This window comes from Lissotriton helveticus, chromosome 8 (assembly GCF_964261635.1).
Source record: "Lissotriton helveticus chromosome 8, aLisHel1.1, whole genome shotgun sequence".
In the NCBI taxonomy this organism is placed as follows: Eukaryota; Metazoa; Chordata; class Amphibia; order Caudata; family Salamandridae; genus Lissotriton; species Lissotriton helveticus.
Genome location: NC_136069.1, coordinates 145,842,688 through 145,866,506, shown reverse-complemented (window position 1 = coordinate 145,866,506; position 23,819 = coordinate 145,842,688). Strand labels below are relative to the sequence as shown.

The 23,819-nt window shown below is 44.7% G+C and overlaps 1 protein-coding gene across 1 annotated transcript in view; it reads right to left on the bottom strand.

Annotated features, from left to right (window-relative positions):
- Positions 1-230: 230 nt before the first annotated feature.
- The window catches only part of LOC144772439 (nectin-3-like), a 72,712-nt gene continuing 49,123 nt past the window's right edge, over positions 231-23,819 (bottom strand). Inside the window, exons 3-5 of the mRNA XM_078656762.1 lie at positions 17,584-17,886; positions 13,054-13,177; positions 231-2,904 (exon numbers count right to left, since the gene is read on the bottom strand). Coding sequence (XP_078512888.1) covers positions 13,089-13,177; positions 17,584-17,886 — 392 coding nt within the window. The 3' untranslated portion in view covers positions 231-2,904; positions 13,054-13,088. The remainder of the gene's footprint in view (positions 2,905-13,053; positions 13,178-17,583; positions 17,887-23,819) is intronic.

The following is a 23,819-nucleotide window of genomic DNA, read 5'->3' as shown; positions in this document are numbered from 1 at the left end:
AACCTGTTCCCATGCCTCTCCAGCTTACCAGTCATTTGTTTTAATGTACTAGCAACCACTTTGTATTACCGTTTGCATGCTAAGAATATTTAAGAGATAAAGAATGGCTAATAAAGTCCATTTAAAAAATGTCTCCTCTTACGAAAATTCATAGCAGTACAGATCAGACCACCATAACGAAGTGCATTATACTGCATCTCAGACATTGTGGAAATAACCAAAGATCTATGTTCAACTCAATATGAATTCAGTTTATTAGGAAAATAATTTACTTACATTGGTCCATTGCATACAGCAAAATAAAAATGTCCTGCATTTTAACACTGCTGTTCATACATAATAATATACAAAGCAAATATAACACTGATTTCTGATCAAACATTTTGTTGTCTCCAAGTAAAGTGCCTACAACATTCTTTTTTTTCCAACCCACCTTGCAGTTATCGGAATTTGTGATACACCAACCTCTGCCCGGAGTCCTGATTTCTTAAATATTTCATTCTCTTATGTGCCTCCTAACAATATTGACAGTATAATTTCCCACATCTTGGAAAGTCTTTAAAGCAACGGCCTTGAAACCCACAGTGTTGTACAAAATCAGTAGTATGGGTTTCTGAAAATCTTTATCCTCAGAGAACTATCTACCAAGGATCCTGTGAGGACAAGGCAGCATGATTGAATTTTGTGGCAGGAAAGTTACTCTTAGTTCTTGAGCAGTGGAGGCTCCTCCCTGCTAAAAATGAAAAATAAAATACTTTATCATTTTATTTTTGCCTACCTGAGGCGACGCGAACCTTCAGTGGGGCCGGCCAGGCAATCCCCTGTAACAGGCAAGGCAGGGGACTGGTGGTGGGCATTTTTATGTGCGAATGACAGTTTGGCCGGCCGTCTTAGGCCTGCCAAACCGCCATATGCACTTAGGTTTCTCTTGCACAACAAGGTTGGAAAAACGCCACCGACTCCCAGTTACTGTCTGAGCGGCAAACCAGGCTGCTCAGACCAATCCCAGCGCTTCTCTCATGGTGGGAATAGTATTTCCAGCAAGAGAGAAGTGCTGGGATTGGCATCTGGGAGCCAGCGCATTGTGCAGCTGGAGTCAACGATCATCAGTTGAGGAGTGAGGCGGCGTCCGTCGGAGAGGCGGATAAGTGCAATTTTATTTATTTTAGTTGTTTCATTTTGTTTGTATTCCCTCTCACCTTTACCACCACTAACTAATGCCAGACGCTCCAACTGTTCTTTAGGGCAGACAGACAAGGCTGACAATGGTATCTGCTCATTATCCCAATTTTCTACGATGATCTTGTGTCTTTTATTGGCACTGCTGTTTGGGGAGAGGATTAATGGCCTCAGGCAGGACTTAGTGTTATGGGAACTGTGCCACACATTTGTTGGCTTCAGGCCCCGCTTAACTTACTGTTCACAAGCCACGATTGGAGGGGGATGAAGGTCTAAGTTTGGAAGAGCCCAGACTTGCCTGTCTTTGTTGTTGGAAGCTCTTGACTAAATGAGCGGGCAGTCTGTTTCCGGGTGCTGAAGGTGAGGGTCTCTGCTTACCTCAAGTTCTGACAGGCTGAACAAGGCATGCTCGCGTGCGTCACCACAATTCACTATACAATATAGAAGATTTAACATAATAAATAACTATGCTGGCTATGCATTCAGCCTTTTATCAGAAGTCTGAATGCAGCCTCACAAGGTGCATCACATCAGGCAAAAGTTAATCACGCCCTGGACAAAGTGTCAACTTATGCTAGGGTTTATCTTCCAATATGCCCAAAAAATTGAATCTAATTATGTGGCATTTCATGTTGAATCTTGCCAGCTTTGGAGTACTGCGAATGCTACGGAAGATCCTCCCTCTCATTCCTGAACACACTCGCAGAACCGTGGTCCAGGCCCTAGTGGTGTCGCAGCTGGTAACTCCCTGTATCTTGGTGCACCCAAATACGTTATAAACAGACTGGAAGTGGTTCAGAATGCCGCAGCTAGGATACTGCTGCGCATTCCCAGACAGCAGTCAGCCAAGGCAGCCTTGAAGACACTACACTGGCTCCCTATTCAGGTCAGGATCAAGTTCAAGTCACTATGTATCTCTCATAGAGATATGAATGACAAAGGTCCAGCCTTAATCAAAACGCTTGTCACACACTACATCCCTGGCAGACCCCTAAGATCCTCTGCACAACTACTCATGAAACAGACTAGGATAAAGAGAGCCCGATGGGGAGACAGATCCTTCTCGCAACTGGCTTCTGGCCTATGGAACTCCCTACCTAGGGAACTGCGTATGCTGACTGACTAATTGCTATTCAAGAAAAGACTCAAAACTTGGCTCTTCCCTTAAATCTCCTATGCACCCTGACTGCTATCTTTCTCCTAGCGCTTGGAAGCCTTCGGGCAGCCATGCACTTTACAAATCCATAAACACATAAACATCTTCACATGCCCTGCCACTTCCAATTAGTATGCAAATGTCTCATGCACAAGCACAGACAAACCTGCTTGGAGGGCAGAGTTCCAATGGTTACAACATCATTAGGCTTTACATAAAACCTACTTTAGTGGCAAAATAAAACTTGCATACACACATAAATACAGAAAATTGCATATGCATGCAAACAATATACCCAGGCACGTCCTCCTTTTCACATTTACCGTATTGAATACCATGGTCCATACTAAGCTGTGCAAAAAACATTCCTATTCATTTTGTGAGGTAGTTGTAACAATAATCAATCTATAAAGACAATTCACACTATTGTTAGCACTGTTGAATAGGCAGTTTCTAGCACTTTGTAAACATTATCCGGATTCTTCCTCAGCATCCACTGAACACACCAGAAGCAGGTGCTGTTGGATTGCCTGTCCTTCCAATCATTATACAGATGTCAAAACAGGAACCTATGGAGACAAAACAATCACGTCAGAAAATTACATATAGTTTTGCGCCAACTATTTATCACATCCTGAGATGATGATAACAGACATGATCACATTAAACTAACCAGCAGTCAACAATGTCTCACTAACCAGCAGTGAGTCACCAACAGTGGACTACATTTACAACAGTTGCATTGCCGTAAAGCAATCCAAAATGGGCAGTGAGTGCTGCCCCTCCAATGTACCTGAATGATATATGTTTGGCAAACTCAATACTGAGAAGGCAGCCCTGTCACCGATGCCGGCAGCAGCACTGCTACCGCTGGAGCAAACATATTGGGAATTGGAGCCACTAATTGACCAACTCTTTCCGTATGTTTTTCTTGGACTGATTAATCTCAGGTTTCGATTTTTACAATTTACTTAATCTCTTTTTTTGGGGGAGTTACGCTATAAATTAAAAAAAAATCTTTAAGAGAGGGGGCTCCCCTTTAGAACCCTTCTTTCTCTTAACATAAACGGTTTCTGTTTTTCCCCCTCTTGCATTGATAGCTCGGTACCCTTCTAATTTTTATGGACAAGACCCTCTTCAACTCTTTCCTCAGCTGATTCTTTTTAAGTTTTGCCTGCACAGCGTTTGTGCTGTGCTTGTGAAATCTATTGTGAACATACATCTTAAAAGGGGCATATATCCTGTCACCTTGATTTTCATTGGTTCCTGTGCTTGCCATTTACTTTTCCTCCGTTTCTATTGGCTGTAGCATGCTTTTCCTGTTCTTCCTTTTGTGTTTGCTCTCATCAGTGTGCTGAGGCCCAAGTACTGTTTTAATCTGCTTTTGAAGCAAAACTGTTTTTTTTCATGTTTTGCCTACACAGCGCTAGCGTGCATACCCGCCAGCTCTCAACCCGCCTCCCCCGTCATACGGAACTGCATGTGCCTCATCAGTTTCATGTCGGCTCTTCTCTTATTATTATTATTATCTTCATTGCGCTCACACAGCCTGACTTTAATATGTACGCCTCTTAGGACGTTGCCTTGAATGAAAGTACGCCAGTTGACTATTGGATCTCTTGGATCTCGCGGGATATTATTATCTTCGTTGTTCTCACACAGCCTGAGTTTAATATGGCCGCCTCTCAGGATGTTGTTTTGCATGAAAGCATGCGAGTTGACTCTTAGATCTCACAGTAATGATGTCATTTCCCATGGAGTTTCCTGATACTGGCCAATGACCGTGCACGTCATTGTGAAGAAGCGCAATTCAAACCGGAGGCAGGTCTAACAGTTGAGACCAGGCAGGAATTGAACCTTGCTATCAAAACTTGCTCGTAGAAATCAACTGAGAACCTGCATTGTGCAAGTGCACAGTTGCAGGAAGAGGAGACCTTTGTCTCTGGTTAGCACGAGGCAGAGGTATAGGTCATCTCCACTTGCAGCCTGTTGCCTGGGCCCCTTTATGGATGTTTTGAAAACATAGGGGAAGATCCTTGTTGTAGCGCTTACTTTAGTTGTGTCCTGGCATGTGCAGGAACAGATGAATTGACAGCACATGCTGAGAGTCTGTCAATTCCGGTTACTTTTGATTACAAATGTTTTTAGAGGCCACATGAGCACCAGCTCATGTGAGGCCTTACACATATTATTAGCTTACAAGATTGATAGCTAAGCATGAATAAAATGTTAATGTTTCACACAGGAAAATATGAATAATTATGTGCATAAACGTGAGTTGCATATATGTAACTTGTTCAATCCCTATATTATATATGTTTCTTACTGAGCATTCTAATCACTGTAATTATCATGTGTTACTAGCACTCAGTTTAATGTCACTCAGTTGTCCTCCATTGGCATCATGAAGGGCTGAGCCAGACTTACCAGAACGCGTGAACAGAAGGTTTATATGCATTTTTCGAAGGGATTGTAAATTACCATCAACTTGAAGTTGATGGTAATTTGCGATTCTAAATTGCGATAATGTATCATATTTAGGAGATCGCAATTTGCGATTCCCTAACTGCATTCGCAATTAAGGGAATCGCAAAAAATTGTGATTTCCTTAATTGCAAATTGCAAAAAAGGGATATGCATCCCAAAATTTACTGAATGTAAAGATTTACTGAAGGTAAAGAATCCCGATCTGGTTTTTATCACCGAAACCTGGCTGCCCGATACTAACGCCCCAGATTTGGCTAATGCACTGCCTAGCAATTATAAAATTATTAAACAAGACAGAGCCGGAAGTAAAGGAGGGGGGGTTGCTATCATATTTAGAGACCATCTGACTTGCCTTCCGAAGCAGATAACCTCTTACAACGAGCATCAAATTCTTCCTTTTCAACTACTCTATGACGGCCTCATCATTCTAGCAGGAGCAGTAATCTATAAAACCCAGGCCAACAAGTTAACTTTAGTGCCAAACTGCTCACCCAACTCCTACCAATTTGCTTAAAATATAAAAACTACCTAGTAAACGGAGACTTCAACATACATTATGAGAAAAAGGACACCCTAGCTGTCTCCCAACTGGAGAGTGACATGGGGATCCTCAATCTTAAACAGTGGATAGAGGGTCCAACCCACATAGCAGATCATACGCTAGACCTACTCTTCACCAACATCGAAGCCACAAATATCGGTCAGGTCATGCCACTACTCTGGACTGACCATTCTCTCATAATTTTTACAGTGGACTTACCCACTAAATCATCGAAACCCAGGGCAACCCACCAGATCTCTAACCGAGCCTGGAGGCTAGTTAATGATTCAAATTTTGATACACATTTCCTGGATGCTAACATAGATGCTCAGACGATACCTCAGTATGCTTAGACGCAGCCACTCTCGAATCTGAGATTTATCAAATACTAGACAAGCTGGCCCCTATTCGGAAATCCAGGAAACGACCCCATACGGAAAAATGGTATACCCCACAATTAAAAAGCCTCAAAAGGGAGTGCCAGAAACTAGAACACCTATGGAGGCAGTCCAAAAATGAAGCTGACAAACTAAGCTATATGCTCACTGGAAGTCCTATAATCTCTCCATAAAAAATACAAAAAGAAATTACTTTTCCCAGCGTATCCAGGAAAATTGTAACTTGGCCAAGGAACTTTTCAGAATTGTTAAGGAACTTAACGAACCGTCTAGCATTACTCAAACCCTTACCCCTTCGGTAGAGGCCTGTGAAAGAATCAGTGCCTTCTTTACTGAAAAGATCAGAAAGATCTACTCCTCCTTTAGTCCCCAGAGCCCCTCTAGCATAACAGACGTAGTAAATACCTCTATTACAATTAACGCAGTAAAGACCATTGGGGCCGTCCCCTACTCGGAAGCCACTCCAACCCCTGGCAGTTTCAAGCCCTTCACAGCAGATGAGGTTCTGAAAGCTATGAGTTCCATAAAATCTGGCTCTCCACTGGATCCCTGTCCCCATTTTGTTTTCTCTAAAATTGCCCCCACGCTCTGCCCCTTGATTACCCAACTCTTGAATAAGTCTTTAAGAACCGCCATCTTCCCGGACTTGTGGAAGCATGCCTCAGTGATTCCCCTTTTGAAAAAAGCTGGGACGGACATCCACAACCCCGAAAATTATCGTCCCATTTTCCAGCTCCCATACCTTTCTAAGGTTCTGGAGAAATTGGTGAATGGCCAGTTGACCAGTTACCTGGAAACGAAACATCTCCTGGACCCCTCCCAGACAGGTTTTAGAGCAAGTAACAGTACAGATGCAACGCTGCTGGCATTGTCGGACAGTATCAGATTATGCACCGACCAAGGTGGGGCGGTGGCTCTGATACTGCTTGACCTGTCGGCAGCGTTCGACACGGTCTCCCATAACTGCCTGCTGAACATCCTCCAGGAAAAAGGAGTTCACTCTACTGCCCTAAGCTGGCTATACTCTTTCTTGAGCAACCGCACCCAAGCAGTACATATGGGCTAATTCCATTCTAAACCCAGCCCCATCAGTTGCGGGTCCCCAAGGGGCCTCACTAAGCCCCACCCTTTTTAATGTCTATTTGTCATCTTTAGCTAAAATTGGCAGGAAGTGGGGCATTGGCATCTGCTCCTATGCGGATGATACGCAACTGATGGTGGCTTTCGACGAAAAACCAGACATCACCAAATCTAAACTGCACAACTGTCTCTCTGAAATGGCACAGTGGATGCATACACATTGCCTGAAGCTGAACGCCGGCAAATCCCAAATCCTTCTGTTCGGCGGTGCCAAACGAGTGTGGGACCCTACTTGGTGGCCACCCACTCTAGGTAGGGCTCCCACCCCAAAACAACACGCCAAAAACCTGGGCGTCATTATGGACGACGCCCTGACCATGAAGGATCATGTGCGATCCCTCTGTGGCAAAGGCTTCACCATCCTTAAGCTTTTAGCTAGACTATTCACATGGATACCACTGGACTGCAGACGCTCGGTCACACAAGCTCTGCTGGTCAGTCTCTTGGATTATGGCAACGCCTTATTTGTAGGCATGAATGAGCATTTATTCACTCGTCTACAAGTACTGCAGAACGCAGCGGCAAAACTTGTCTGCAACAAAGGAAAGCTTGAGTCTGCTTCAGGCTGTCTGAAGAAATTGCACTGGCTACCAATGCGTCAGAGAGCAGCTTTTAAGCTGCTTAGCCATGCTCATAGAGCTCTTCATAAAACTGGCCCCACAATACTCCAGGAGAAGATTGAATTTTATGTTCCCACAAGAAATCTACGATCCCTCCAATCAGCCCTCATCAGAACAAGATGCATACATAAAGTAAGGACAGGAGGACGCTCATTCTGCTATCTAGCAGCCAAGAAATGGAATGAGCTTCCTCAGGACTTAAGACACACCGCCAACTATCTTCAGTTCCGGAAAAAACCAAAAACATATCTTTTTCACAAACCCTAATGCATCCGCTTCTAACGTCAGTTCCGCAGAATTATCAGCACTGGTATAAGCGCCTTGATATCCCTTGGGATGAGTGTCGCGCTCTACAAAAAAAATATAAAAAAAATAAATAAATACAATTTTGAGATCGCAAATGGCCGAATTTTATGATTCACACTATTTGCTATTGCAAAATGTGCTCCAAAGTCTGTAATACCTTGCTTGGATATTTCATCAGTTGTTTTAGGTGATTACTGCCTGGCAAATGTATACGTCTGATATGCAGCTGGTGGTAGAAAGTGTTGTTGGATGGCTTGACAGCAAGGTAGTTTCATAATCGGGATGAGTTGGGTGCATGTTCTGTGTTTGGTTACAGTGTGTACTGTGATATCTGAGCAGCAAACCCTTAAGTCAATGTGCCATGCTGCTAGCTAAGAATAGTTATGCAACAGTATGGTATAGTTCTGCTAGTTTCTAAGGAGTGGCTCAGAGCGGCAATTATAAATGATGCTCTGTCTACACCAATAAGAGAGAAAGTCTTGCAGCTGGTTGAATATTTCACCAAACAAAAGCAAAGATTCATCCCTGTATTTTGCTTTTAATAAAGTGCTCTTGTTACATGATTTCATAAACCTGGACATTTGGATAGGGTGTATTAGAGGACATAATTGTGCATTGTTTTAACTAGATTTTCATGAAAGAGGTCATCTTTCTGTATTATAAAAGTTTATTTTGCTGCAAAACGCTTACATACCATGTACCTACTCTAAGACACCACTCACCCTGCACACTCATCCACCAATTACTCTGCACAGTCATCCTGACATTGCACTGGCAGTCGGATACTTCTCACCCAGCACTCACACAGTGCTGACTCTGCTGCTCTGCACTCACATGCCACTGACATACCTCGCATCCAGCACTCACATTCCTCTTACCCTCCACCCACACCTCTCACCTTGAACTCAAACTGCTCATCCTGTACTCGCACACCTCTTACCTTGTACAGCAGCGCAGAGTGGAGGTTTTCCCCTTACACGGGTAGCCAACGTTCGGTTGGCGAGTGCAAGCAAGGAAATTCGCTAGACCAACTCCTGGCGAGATTTCTCAACGCGGGCGGTCGCAGTAGGTCACTACCGCTCGAGTTGAGAAACCTGCCGGTCACGTTGAGGAAGCTGCTGCTCGAGTACAGCATCTACTTTGGCAGCAGAAAGAAGCAGCACCCTCTTGTGCTGCGAGTTGTGCAGTTCGTGTGGATTTTATAGCACGGGACAAACTCCAGCCGATAAAAATCAGCGGGAGTAGCTCGACTTAACTCACTCAGCCGCTTGCAGAACTCCGTGAACTCCGCCCAGGCCCACTAAACACACAATAATCACCATGCATTGAGACACTTTCACCCTGCACTCGGACACTTATCAACCTTCATTCATGCACCACCCACCCTGCACTGAGCGCACTCACACAATTCTCCGGGCACTCATACACTGCTCCTATACCTCTTATTAGTAATCTTAATGGTGAAACCTAATGCATTTACCAATGCCTGTTCTGTTTCTTACTACACAAACCTTTCTCTTATGCTATACCTTTCCCTCAGCATTACTGGAAGGCTTGTTCTTCGGTGTAAACCAGCAGTTTTCCTTTGACTCTGATGTACTCTTTATTTTAAGCAACAGTTTGATGGGTCCATTTTCTCTAAAAATCACTTTTGATGGAGCCCCAGATTGGAGACCCCCAATTAGTTTCCATACCATTAATCTCAGTGGGGTATTCCCTCCCTCACCCCATCAGTTTGAGCCACGGCTGGTGGGAGTATTATGCATAGTTTTTGGGGTGGCAATCAGGGAAGCTATCTATTTGCCTTGCCATATGGTTCATGGCCACAGGCTCGGGGTAACAGGGGCCCATTTATTTTTTATTTTTAAGAAATCTAATGCTTGTTAACATTATGAACACCCCCATTATTACCATAATGTTTTCCTAACAGTATGAGTGAGGTATGATAGAGAGCAGCGGTTCTTAACCTGTGGTCCAAAGACCCCTTGGAGCATGTGAAACCTACTCATGGGGTCCGCAACAGCTTAGAAAAGATAATAATACTGAATAATATTGATATTAACAGATTAATAAAGTGCACATAAATAAAGAATCGAAATGTGCAATTGGAAATCTGTAAACATTCTGTAAATGTGAAAGAATTTGAAATGGGAGGCTAAAATTTCAGTTAGTATTCTGAGATTGATTTCTGGGAGCGGTGCAAGTGCATCAGACGGACAATAAGTGGTCTCCGTTAAATGTAGAAAAGCTCCAACCTTCCCATTAAAATTACAATTTTGATTTATGTTTGTCAATTAAATAAAACATTTCAGCATTAATGTATTTGCTTGCCAAATGTTTGTTTCTGTATTTTTTGTTTAATGTTTTGTGGTTTAAATAATTGAAAATGCTCAGGCTGAAGCTCAGACTTCCAGTGGGTGTTCCCAGACTCCAATAATGATTCATTAGGGGTCCCGCTGTTCCAGTAATGATTAAGAGGAGGTGTACAGAAGTCAGAAGGTTAAGAACCACTGATATAGAGTGTCACAAATATTACTTGTGCACCTGGTGTTGGTGTTATTCTGTAACTATCTGTGAAGGTTTACTGTAAGGTAAAAATGAAGTTTGCAAGATGGAGAGCGAGTGCTGCTCACAGAGGGCACCCCATCCCTATTTCATCATGCCCTCTGCTGCTGTGTGTAGAATTCTGGGAAAGTTGCAATCAAATCATCCTCTGTGACACTAGAAACTCTGATTCACTGACAGCTTGGAACCTTGAGATGCACTGGACGCTGAGAGGCAGTTGGTATCTACCCAACTGTTCATTTTATTTTGAAATATAAACTGCTGCACCCCAAGTATGGCTTTATTAAGTACAACACTTGTGGTAGGGGCCTATTTTGTGCTTGAATTTGACATTTTAGTGGTTCCCAGTATGACAGAAATATCAGTTTGCAAAACTACATCCCAATGAATCCAAGCACCCGCTCACATGGGTCATTTGACTGCAGGTGCAGTGGCCTCAGCTCCCACTTTCCTGGACCAGTCTTAGGCCCTTTTGGCCCTTGCCATGCTGACTCGAGTCCCTGCGCCGCTCTTGCACTCCTTCTCCTCTCTTGCTCTCTGCTCCTTTCTCTCGTCCTTCTCTCCAGTGCCCTTCTCTCTGTCCTTTTTACTCTCTCTCTCACTAGTTTGCCTTCGTCCTTGTGGCCACTCTCCACTCTCTCTTTGTGCCTGTTCCCCACTCTCCACTGTCTCTTTGTGCCCATTTTCCACTCTCCACTCTCTCTCTTTGCTCTTGTTCCACTCTCCATTCCCTCTCCTTGTTCCTCTTTTTGCCCGTTTTCCCTGCACCTGCTTTTCCTTTGCTCCTGTTCTCCTCTGGTTCCTCCTGTGCTTTCCCCGCTCCCACTGCTCCTTACCTGCATCCCCCTTCCGTGTTTTCTCCCGCCTCCTGCGCCCTGCCCTTGCCTTGCCCCCCTCTCTGCCCCCCAGCAAGCCCCCCAGGACCTACTTAATGGTGGCTGCTGCACGACCCCGTTGAGCAGATGCCTAGGCCCCAGTTCCTACTTACCCGGACCGGTCCTCTGTCCAGTCTAAGGCCCTTTCGAACCTGGACTGGCTGCCTCGAGGCCCTGCCTCGTTCTTGCACTCCTTTTTATGTCTCGCTCTTTGCTCCTTCTCACCCTTCACGCCTGTCCCCTTCTCTTTGTCCTTTTCACTCTCTCTCACACTCTTTTGCCTTTGTTCTTGTGCCCATTATCCATTCTCCACTCTCTCTTGGTGTCTCTTTATACCCGTTCTCCACTCTCTCTCTTTGTGCCCATTGTCCACTCTCCACTTTCACTCTTTGTGCCTCGTTTTGCCGTTGGTTCATTCTCCACTCTCTCTCTCTCTCTCTTTGTGCCTCTCTTTGTCCATTTTACTGGTGCCCGCTTTTCCTTTGTGCCCATTCTCCTAACTAACTTAGGACTAACTTGCATGCGTTCTCCCGCATCCAGCGCCCTGCCCTTACCTAGTCTGCCTCTCCCCCAAGACATGCTAATGGCCGCTGATGCAGAACCCCATTGAACAGGTGCCTAGGCCCCAGCTCCCACTTACCTGGATTGATCCTCCGACCAATCTAAGGCCCTTTTAGACCCGGCCTCGCTGCCTCTAGGCCCTGTCTTGTTCTTGCGCTCCTTCTTTTCTCTCGCTCTCTGCTCCTTCTTCTTACCCTTCACTTCTGTGCCCTTTTCTTTGTCCTTTTAACTCTCATTCTCACTCTTTTGCTTTTGTCCTGGTCCCCACTATCCACTCGCTCTTTGTGCCTATTTTTGCCCATTTTCCTTGAGCCTACTTTTCCTTTGTGGCCTTTCTCCTCTGGTTCCTCCTGCACTTTACTGCCTCCCTCCTCCGCTCCTTACCTGCATCTGACCTCACATGCCTTCTCCCGCTTCCAGCGACCCACACTTCTTTAACCCCGCCCTCCTTCCCTCCTTCCCTCCTAGGACCTACTTAATGGAGGCCGCAGGGGGACTGCGCAGTGGGCGCACTGCTGGAGCGCTAGGGAACACCAAAGGCATGCCCGTCTGCATCTGGGAGCCCGCCCAGCACCACGGACCCTAGTCCGAGTGAACGCCACAGCTGCACAGACTCCCTCCTGCATGCACTCAACACTGGGCACCACGACAACAGCTGCTTCAATGCAAGACAAAAGAACTCATCAACTGGCTGCCCACCACCACCACCAAATCAGACCACCAGATCACAAACTGGAAACCCCTCACCCCAGAGGACACTACTGAAATCATGAGAATAATCCACTCTGGGGCCCCCATTGACCCTTGCCCCCACCATATCTATGAACTAGGAGTAACTCTGATGAGCTCACACCTCACCACAACTATCAACACATCCATCCAAAGTAGAACTTTCCCAGACAACTGGAAACATGCAGAAATGACAGCTCTCCTGAAAAAACTCACGGCAGACCCAAAAGAGCTCAGCAACTACACATCTCACTCCTGCCCTTTCCATCCAAGGTCATGGAGAAAGCTATCAACAAACATCTCACCAACCATCTTGAACAACGCCACCTGCTATGTCATGCAAATGCCAAAGATGCCTCAAAAAATATAACTGTAGTGTTAAGCTTCTAACATTTACTTACACCATTGAAGACGAGAGACCTTTTACAGCAGTAATTGGGAAGCCTATTTCCTTGGGCTAAAGCAGAATGTGGTGTAAATGCTCAAATATACTTACACAGGCTGGGTGAGCTTTTTGTCTGTCATGACATTTCATCCAGAAGAAAACCAAAGCACAGACACTGCAAGCATTATTATAATTGGGGACACAACCAGCACCAGCGGTGATGATGAAGCAATATCTGTGGAAAGACAAAACCATTCAGGAGTTAAAGTTATGAAGCTTGATTTATTCTGAACATACACCACACACACACACACTATGGTAGAGATGTGGATAGATGCTACTCTGCAGCTTTATGGTGACACCCCTATTATAATCAAACGTTCTCTTTTCCTGAAAAGCCTAGAAAAGAGCTGATACCAAGTACAGCTAATAGAATTTTGTATTTATAACAAAATCAAAAATGAATAGCACAAATGTAGGAACTGTGTGCCAGGTCTAAACCTAAGTATCTATTCGGGTAGTGGGCACATTACTGATGTTAATATTAATGTTAACGAAATTTATAAAGTGCACAGCTGCCTCAGCAAAGAGGCGTCCCGGCCCTGACAGCAGAGAGACAAGGAGGGTAAGAAACTGGGCGAAGCAGCAAATAAAAAGGTGAACATAAAAAGGAAGGATTAGGCCGCGGAGAAGAGGTAAGTCTTGATGACTTTATGGAAGGCCAGCAAGCCATCCAGACTACGAATCTGAAAGGACAGGGAGTTCCATAACCTAGCTGCCAGACAACAAAAGGACCGCCCACCCGGCACGGAGACAGTTCACTCGAGGGATCACAGTCAAGTATTGCCCCAGAGAGCGCAGCAGGCGACTAGGAACGTAAGGTACCAACATGTTGGCCAAAAGCCTGGGAGACGCAAGCTTAAGAATTTTAAAGGACAGACAAAGAGCCTTAAATTTGATTCGCTTAGCCATGGGCAGCCAATGTAAACGCCGGATAGCACCAGCTGTTGAACATCTGCGCGGGAGCCCCAACAGGGCTCTAGTGGCTGCATTTTGCACTCGCTGCAAGCGCACAACCTCGGCCTGATTTGCCCCAAGGAGGAGCGAGCTGGTGTAGTCCAGTCTAGATAGTATAGCCGCTTGAACAATCAGCTGACAAGTGGGTGGATCAAAGAACCCCAACAGGGGTCTAAGTCCACGAAGAAGGCCGAAACAAGTACCGGCTACCTTCTTGGTGTGATCCTGGGAGCTGAGGGTGGAATCCATCCAAACCCCTAAGTTTTTAACCACTGTCTTGGGGACGGGCGCACTACAAAGAGAGGTAGGCCACCATTGCTCACTCCACAAGCTCCTATCTTACCCCACCAGCATCACCTCGTTTTATTGGTGTTAAGATGGCGGCAGTTGGAGGTCATCCACTCCGCGACTGCCACCAGACCACTTCTAAACTTGGAAGCGTCCTGCATACAGTTGTCGGAGAGGGCCACCACCAGGCTTTTGTCCCTAGCCACCGTAGCACTGGGTTGAACGTACAGATTAAAAAGCCCTGAGGTACCCCCTGCACGATGGCCTGGACACGGGAGAGAAACGGGGGCGGTCACTTGGAATGTTCTCCCTGACAGGAAAGATCTAAACCATTCCAGGGCTAAGCCAAGAACACCCGCGTCCTACAGACGACGTAAAAGAATCTTGTGGGAGACCGTGTCAAATGCGGCACTGAGATCGAGTAATATCAGTGCCGCAGTGTGCTCTGTCTCAAGAATGATCTGCAGATGCTCGGTCACAGCCAAGAGAGCAGTCTCCATACTGTGTCACGGGCGGAAGCCATTCTGGGAGGGATCCAGGGTGCCATTAATATTCAGGAACCCCTTTAAGATGTTATTCACGTGAGCCTCAGCGATCTTAGCTACCCATGGTAGAAGAGATATGGAACGAAAAGTTTCCAGCTTAGCCGGATCCAGCGAAGGTTTTTCAGTAGCGGAACCACAATGGCCTGCTTCCAAAGCTCAGGGACAACGGCAGTAGAAAAAGACGTATTAGCGACATAGCACAAAGGAGCCAGGAGCACAGATAGGGAGTCCCTGAACTGGGCAGGCTTCAGAGGATCTACCGGAGAGGCAGATTTAACTTTACCACACAGCAGAAAGAACTCTTCCTGTGAGATGGGAGAGATAACCTCAAAAAATGGGAAGGAGGAGGTCCGTGAGGAGCAGTGAGAGAAGAAGGCAGTGAAGGGAACGACCTATATAAAGAATGTCGCCAAGTCTTCACAATGTTGCTCAGAAATAATCATGGAGGCAGTAGAGTTTTTTTCTGACTCTGAGATCCTCGAGTAGTTTAAAAATGCACTTAGCCGGATTGCGGCTTCGCTTGATTTCATTGGCAAAATAGGCTGACCGGACAGAGTGTAAAGTCTTGTGATAGCTTTTAATAGCGGCCTGATAACAAGCTTTAGCCCCGAGGTCGTAGTCCTTTCTCCAGGTGCGCTCCAACTTTTTACAAGATTTACGAATAGCGGCCAGAGATTCGTTAAACCAAGGATTGGGGTCAGAATTACGGCCCTTAGACCATTTGGCAGGGATTAGAGCGTCAAGGGCTTCAAGAATCCAATCACATAGTCATCTATAAGACAAATCAGGATCATTATGCAATTGATGCGGTCAATCAGCAGGCTAATGGGTCACGTCACCTGCAAAGAATCTCTATATCGATTTCATTCGAGAAAAAACCTGAAGATAGACAAAATGGTACAGGCACATTCTCCACTACAGACCCCTAAAGGCCTACCCTGAAACCTGGAGACTCCAGCTCATCAGTCAACAGTTAGGCCAATTCACAGACCCAACCTATGCTTCTGATATAATCTCTCAATGACTCCTTCGAGCTAGGATGTGTCCCAAAGGTCCTGAAAGAGTCACTTATCACCACATCCTACAAAAGGCCTATTTTGATGTAGCCAAGCTGACCACTAGCTTTGCTATAGAAGGCTTCCATGGGACACTGATATAGTAGAAAGGGTGGACACATCCCAACAGCTGCCCCAACGCACACTAGACAGGTGCCAATACAGTGTCCACTCATGGCATGAACAGAATCTGGACTTGTATCAGACCAGGTAGAGACAGTAGAGCCCTGGTCCTGCCTTTACCTGTACACTTCCCTGCATTATTTGACACTGTGGACCACAGCATCCTCCTGAAAAACCTGCAGAGGGTGGCCAGAATCAGGACTCATGCAGATATGTTAGTGCAGTAGCACTGAGCTCCAGGTTTGGGAAGGGGCTGGTGGCCAAGGGAACATTGTTCCTCCTCAGTGCATGGATAATCTATGGCACCCATAGGACTGCACTGCCCAATGCTTCAATTCATTCCTCCTTGTAGACCTGTCGACCACACTCAGCGTGCGTGCCCAGTCATCATGGCTAACCCCAGACATATCAAATCCCAGAGTCCTCACCTTACAGCGCTTTTTGGGGCACATTGCTCGCCCTGACTATTTAACTAATGCTTTACGCTCCTCTTAAACCACTGGTCTCAGGACTTTCGTTCCCAAAACTACGCTGATGACACTCCAGTGCACCTGGGGGTCACAGGCCAGCAGGACTTGTTCTCAGCCATTTGCATGTGCCAGGAGGACATGATTGCTGAGTGAGGAAAAACAGCCTTAAAGTAAGGATCTTCAAAAACATAAATCCTGGTCCTGCCCCCTCTAACACCCCAACCAGTTTTACCTTCTTTGAAGAACCGGTTTCCATTAAGTTAGCAATTTGGGAGAAAGGCGGGTCCTGGCCATGTAAGTGAGTATAATGTTTAAGCCTGTATCTTGCCATAATAAATAGTCTGAAATGGTACACTTTTGTTGTTACTTCCATTGGCAGGGCTATTAGCGACAATGTGTGGTGCAAGCTGAAGTGGCCTCTTGAAAATTCAACTAAAATTCCACGCACCCCAAAGGGCCCCACGATGAGCCCAGCTCCCCTACGCCGTGGTCCCCCCGCACCAGAAGGACCAGATCAGGAGGCCTCTCCTTCTCCTTCCGCGCGGCTAGAGCCTGGAACGACCTTCCGCTCCACCGTAGACAGATAACATCGCTCCCCATCTTTGCAAGAAACCTCAAAACCTGGCTCTTCGACAGACCCCCTCCTTGATGGACTGGAACCTGTGACCCCTCCACCCCCCAGCGCCTTGAGACCCTTATAGGTGAGTAGCCACACTTAACAAACACCTGATTGAATTGATTGATTGATTGAAAAGGGCCCGGGCACGTACTTTAAAAAAAAAACAAATTAAGTGCTTTCTCTCAATCTACCCTGTGCAACAATGTAGCCAAGATGACTCACTGCTGTGGGCCAAGAAACACTAAGTTGAGTGATGTGTGCTATACAGCTAAATGAACCACATTTATATTTTATACCCACACAAAGCGAGATTGTCAGTAACATAATTCTATCTGAACAGCTCTGCATTAGCGTCCAGTGACTAACAAATACTATGCTTTGTGGTAAACAGAAAACTGTGGCATGTACCTGGGTAAGTCCAACTTTAAGAGAAGGGTGTACCAACGGTTGTTGTAGCTTTCATCTCACCTTCTCTTAAGACTCGTTATAACTTTCAATCAGACATTTCACCTCTGAGTACTTACTTTGCATCTCGGTTTCAACAGGAAGTGTAATCTCCACATTGAGCGCTGGGTGACGCAGCACGCACGTCACAAGGTTCTCAGGGCTGAATCGAGAGGAGACATAGGTGAAGTTGCTGATGACGGTGATGGTGCGGTTAGGGTTGTCGATGAAGTAGTGCTGGGGTTTACCCCGGAGGCTCTGGGTGAGGTTCCACGTGATTTCTGGGGCTGGCTTCCCTGTCGCTGAACAGCTCAGTATTATTTCTTTCTCCAGGCTCTCTGGTTTCGACAGAAAACTTGCTTCGAGTCTGGGTTCAGATATTGCTGTAAATTAAATTAAATGGATGATTATCCTTTGTGCGTTATTCTCATACCAGACATTTCAAATATAAACCCATTCCTTCTTTATTGTACTACAGGCCTTGTGACTGAATAACTTGTAGCAGAAAATAAATTGTTTAAAAGAATATTGCGGATTCCCCCAGAGTGTACCAGAAGAAATAGTGCATGAAGAGTTGGGAGCAGATTTTATTTCTGATTTTATACAACTCTGCCCACTACTCCTATGGCTTTCCAGCTGGCTTAAAAGTGATTTGGAGTTTAATAGTAGGGCTATTCGCGAGTGTATGAAAATGGAATATAGTCAAACTATACCATGGTTGAGTAACATTAAAACTACCCTGGGGGCGATGGGTAAACCTCAATTATTCAGTGCACCAGATATGATTTGTAAATCAGATATTGCATGGACTAAAGGGGCTTTAAAACGGTTACACAAGAAGCAAGGGCCCTGGTGCCCCAGCAAAATAATAGCTACATGCAATACATGATATTGGAGTTTATGAACAATTTGGAAATGTTCTTAACATTGGAATTGACGGCTCTGAATACAAGATTATTAAAATATGTTTGTTTAAATGTCTTCTCACGGTTGCTAGTGAGCTGGCATAAGCCTTCAGATCGCCCTCTTTGCACATGTGATATAACTTCTGCACTAGACACTTCACATATTATTTTTATCTGCCTTAAATGGGCTGCTTTGCGTCATAAGTATGTTTTTCCTCTTCTTGTGCCATTGAATTTTATGTAAGTAAGACCGCTTTATTGTATCTGCAATTTTTAGATAATTTGAATGTTTGCTGTTTTTTATATATATCAGTGTATTTTAACGGGGGTGTATCATACCCATTTATGAAATTGCACAGACATGACTGATTATGTTTTTATTGCTGTTACAAATTCTTTTTATTGTACTTTTATGATTCCTGTTGCAAATCAAATAAAGATATCTTGAAGTTGACTAAATAATTTTTAATTGGTGAAAAATATTGTGACTTGGGTGCCCATTGAACTTTGATGAACAAAGTCCTTTCATAGGGCCAGAAAAACTGGCTAAGTCACCAAGTATAAGATGGTGGTGCCCGCTGACAAAGGCAGACTACAGCTTTTGGAGGGACGGCGCAATCACGAAGACACTCAGGGGCATATTTACTCATCTTTCATACAGTACAGGGCAGCAAGCAAAGTTGCTGCGCTGAATGAAAGGGAGAGGGCAGAAATGAACCATATTTACAAAGATGCGGAGCATCTCTACTCTGTCCTTGTGCTGCCTAGCGCCAATGCAGGGACCCTTGCTCCATAGTGCCAGCATTACAGGCAACACTTTTTTGTGCAGGAAGCAATACCTTCCTGCACAAAAACAATCCTTAGAGGCATTTTTCTCTTTTTACGTCTGCTGCAAAATGCAGTACATGTGGTAAGGGGAAATAATAAGGGGAAATAAAGATATTTCTACTCATTATACCTCACTGGGAAAGGCCTAGCATTTTGACACATTCACAGGTTTACTAGCTTTAGTAATTCTCAGAATGCACCAAAATTCATGGGTGAATGAGTGGGAACGCCCATGCTACACCCATGGAACGCCTCCCAAGTTCAAATGTTACGGAATGCAGCACAAACAGATGCATTGCGTTACAATGCTTTAACAGCCATGCAAGGTAATGCAAATCAGGCCTTGTGTGGCTTTGTAAATTCCAAATAAGACTTTGGGTTGCCCTGCGTCCTCTTACACAACACAAAAGGATCAGTAAGTCTCGGCCTCAGTGTGTAAAAGAACCCTTTATTGTGACAGGGCTGTGTTTGTAAGACATGCTCAACCAACTATGGCATCTGACAGTTTAAGGAAAAAAGCTAATGTTTGCACAATTATCCTAACCCCGCCCACCTTAAAACCCATCCACTTGGCGGTTTATCTGACGGAATATCGAGGAAATAAATATTGTTTAGACAGAATATTGTGTCAAAAATATTGACAACCAAAATATAGAGAAGGTAAGTTTAATGAGATATTTAGTATTTTTAACTTCACCTTTATGTACCTTGAAGATATATATATATATATATATTACCTACTGGCGGTCGCCAGTAGGTATATATAGTTAGGATTTTTTCTCTATGGGATTTTTGAAAATTCTATGTCTAATAACTTTGCCGTTTGTGGACGGAATTGGCTGAAATTTTCAGGAAAATGGCACATTTTGTTTCTGAGCAGCCCTTGAAAATTTGGGGGGGGTTCGTCAAGGGGGGGCCGAGAAAAAAGGGGGGTCCCAAAACGTGTTTTTAACATTGAGTTTTCCATAGGGCGGTTGGCCTCACTTTTAGCCCGAACGGCTGAATGGATTTGCACGAAACTTGGCAAAATTGTAGGGACTGGTAGCCCGATGTGCCTTTTGTAGGTCTCAATATATGTGCTCCAGTGGATTTTGAGAAATTAACGTTTAAAAAAAGATATATATCTGTAACAGCGGACCTGGCAGCGTCCCAGGACGCGTACTTTACGCGCAACGGAGCTTTGTGAAGCGAAGCTGATTGGTTCTCCGGCGTCTGTCAACATTCCAAAAAGTCCGTAGCGGCCGCCATCTTGTCTCTCGGTAGGATCGAGAGACAAGAGGAGGTCAAAACAAAGGGGGAAATAACTATAAGGGGGCATAGTAGATCCTCGCTGACCCCCTAGGTTTGATGTGGAGGTTTTAAAAGGGCCCCGCGGGGCAAAAAAAAATAATAATAATAATAATCGAACGGCTGAATGGATTTGCACGAAACTTGGCAAAATATTAGGGACTGGTAGCCCGATGTGCCTTTGCTAGGTCTCAATATATGTGCTCCAGTGGATTTTGAGAAATTAACGTTCAAAAAAAGATATATATCTGTAACAGCGCTCCGCTTCGCGTAACGGAGGTTTGCGAAGCTGATTGGTCATTCTGTCACTGGGCTATAGTTGGGCTACATCTGGCTGATATTTGGGCTACATTTGTTTTTTTGTGTGTCTGGCGGCCATCTTTGGGCTACATTGGGCTACATTGGGCTTCATTGGGCTACATTGGGCTACATTTGGGCTCCAACATATATATAGGCCAATGTAGCCCAATATATATTTTTCAAAGTTAATTTTCGTAAAAACCACTGGAGCATATATCTTGAGACATAGCAAAGGCACATCGGGCTACCAGTTCCTACAATTTTGCCAAGTTTCGTGGAAATCCATTCAGCCGTTCGAGCTAAAAGTGAGTCCAACCGCCCTATGGAAATGAAGGAAATGAATGGGTAATTTGTAATTAGCAAATAGCTCATCGCAAACTAGGAATGGTAAAGAATCGCTATTTATTCCTTAAAGTTCGCTATTTAGGAAATGCAAAAAACTTTGATGATACATATGGCGGTTCATCTCTAACAAGATAAGAAGCATAGGGATACATTTATGATGACTGGCGCATCACCAGGGATGTGTTAGTCATTCTGTGCCGCTGTTCCGTCACCTATGGTGTGCTGCATTTACAATGCGGCGCATCATGGGGCAAAAACAGCACAGATGCGTGATGTATCTGTGCCGTAAAGGTGGCGCATTGCTGGAGTTGTATCGCAAGTGTAATGAAGCTCCAGCAAGGGTCGGGGGTGCCCCTGTCGCAGGGTTTCTGTTCTCACACAGAACTGTGGACAGAGGATTGGAACCTCGGCGAATTAGGGTGTCCCAAAACTCACGTTAGTAATCAAAAACTCCTTAGCAAGCTAGGTACAGTGTCACATTGGATATAACAAACTCTCAATGTTTAGACAATCCAGAATATGAACTTATAGTACCTCAGGATACGTGGAACTCATGAACAGTCGGTCGTTATATATTTCTTAGAAACCAGAACATGGAGTTAAGAAGAACACATGTGTATTTGAAATGTTTATTTACTAATGCCGTCTTCTCAGGCGTAGTATCTTAGATAATAGAAGTACACATATTATCAGTAGCAAAATTACCAGCATAGTTACTAGTACATAAAAAGCGAATGGTGATAGTATGTTAACATGCTGTAAATGAATAAGAGTTAGCAACACTTATAAGCAGCCGCGGGCCGTGGAGGGAGTTACGGTGAGGCAGGGAGGCGGGGAGGGGGAGAAGCAGGGTGGAGAATACAAGTACACATATTATCAGTAGCAAAATTACCAGCATAGTTACTAGTACATAAAAAGTGAATGGTGACAGTATGTTAACATGCTGTAAATGAATAAGAGTTAGCAACACTTATAAGCAGCCGCGGGCCGTGGAGGGAGTTACGGTGGGGCAGGGAGGCGGGGAGGGGGAGGGGCAAGGTAGAGAGGGCTCCACCCTGCTTCTCCCCCTCCCCGCCTCCCTGCCTCACCGTAACTCCCTCCACGGCCCGCGGCTGCTTATATCTCACCCTCCCTAATATACATATTATATTATTTGCTAAGAAGGTCTCTTTGTGTTGGTTTAGGGCGTGCCCATACTTTAGTGTCTTAGATTTGAAGGAATCACATCAGCATACACCAGCTCTCTCTTCATGTGAACCGCATTAACTGTTGTGTATGTGTGTTCGGCAAAGCAATATAAAACCCGCCTCATGCCTAGAATTGGCAGAAGTTGCACTTATGTTATGAGTATGAAGTCGTGGAGATCAGACCTCATAACAATTCTGTATCGTGTTGTTCTTGAAACTTTAGCACTCGCTGTACAGATATAGTTTAACAAGCAAAGCAGATAGTAGAGCAATAACATATTATTCTCATGTAAACCACGATGAACTACTAGGTGGAAAGCTAAAGCAACAACTAAGTGTCGTGTGCAGAAGTTGCAAAAAAGGAAAAATGGCGTTTAAACCGGTAATGAGCCCATGCTAACTTAACACGGTGTAAAGATATCCAGGACCTAGATGACACCTCCCCATGATCCGGAAACAAACTGAATAAGATAATAGAAGTGCCATCTCATGAGAGCAGATTGCAAGTTTATATGTGGACGGTCCGCAAGGTAAAGCATTAAAAACTAGGAAAATTTAATGCTAAAGAAAAATAAAACAGCCAAGTACTTTATCGAGTCTTAAGCCAATAGGCAAGGTAAATAATAAAAACTTGACAAATAAGTCAATGAATTGTCAATGAAATGCTAGTACTCAGCATATCAAACATGAAAAAGGTCTATGACATAACTGTGTATGCAAAATAAGCTGCAACAGCCTCCAATAGGAAGTCACCGTCTTCATCCGAAAACAGTTCAGCCATCCAATTTAAAAGCGGAAAAGAACATACGTGCTCTCCCAGCACCGGATCCTCTATCACCATCAGAGGACAGCTCGGTGGGTTTTCAAGAAAGCTCTGTTCCAAGAAAGACTGTGCTGCCGCCAGTAAATTCCAGGGACCAAGTAGTCCATGCATCAATGCCACAGCCATAATCCTTTCGCCAGGACAAACCAACTCGTGAGTAATGATAGGAGTCATCAGCTGATTAAAGTCGACGTCAGGAGAAACCGGTCCGCAGAGACACAAATCAATGGCCCAATCGAAATCACAGGTCAGGCAGTGAAATACAGGCTGGACACAGGTGAAGTAGGAGAATCGAAAAGATAATCCATATGCCGTGCTTAATATCGCCAACGGCATTGTGCCATAATATTCTAGCATGCGATTGCGGAACAGTGTCAGCAGCTGCAGGGTGGGAGGTTGCATAGGAGGGACATCCATATTTAAAAATGTAAAAAAGCACAAGAGCGTCCGCTGGTAATGCAAGTAAAAATGCCAATCCACGAACCAGAGTGGAGAAAATAGAATGAAAGGAAGCAGGGATGACTCCAAAGATTTTCTCAAATGAAGTCACGAGACCACTGGTAACAACTTTAAAAAAGTGCGCCAGGGTCTTTGTGGAGGATGCGTTAAAGATAGTCAGAACCATCTTGCTGAAATTGAAA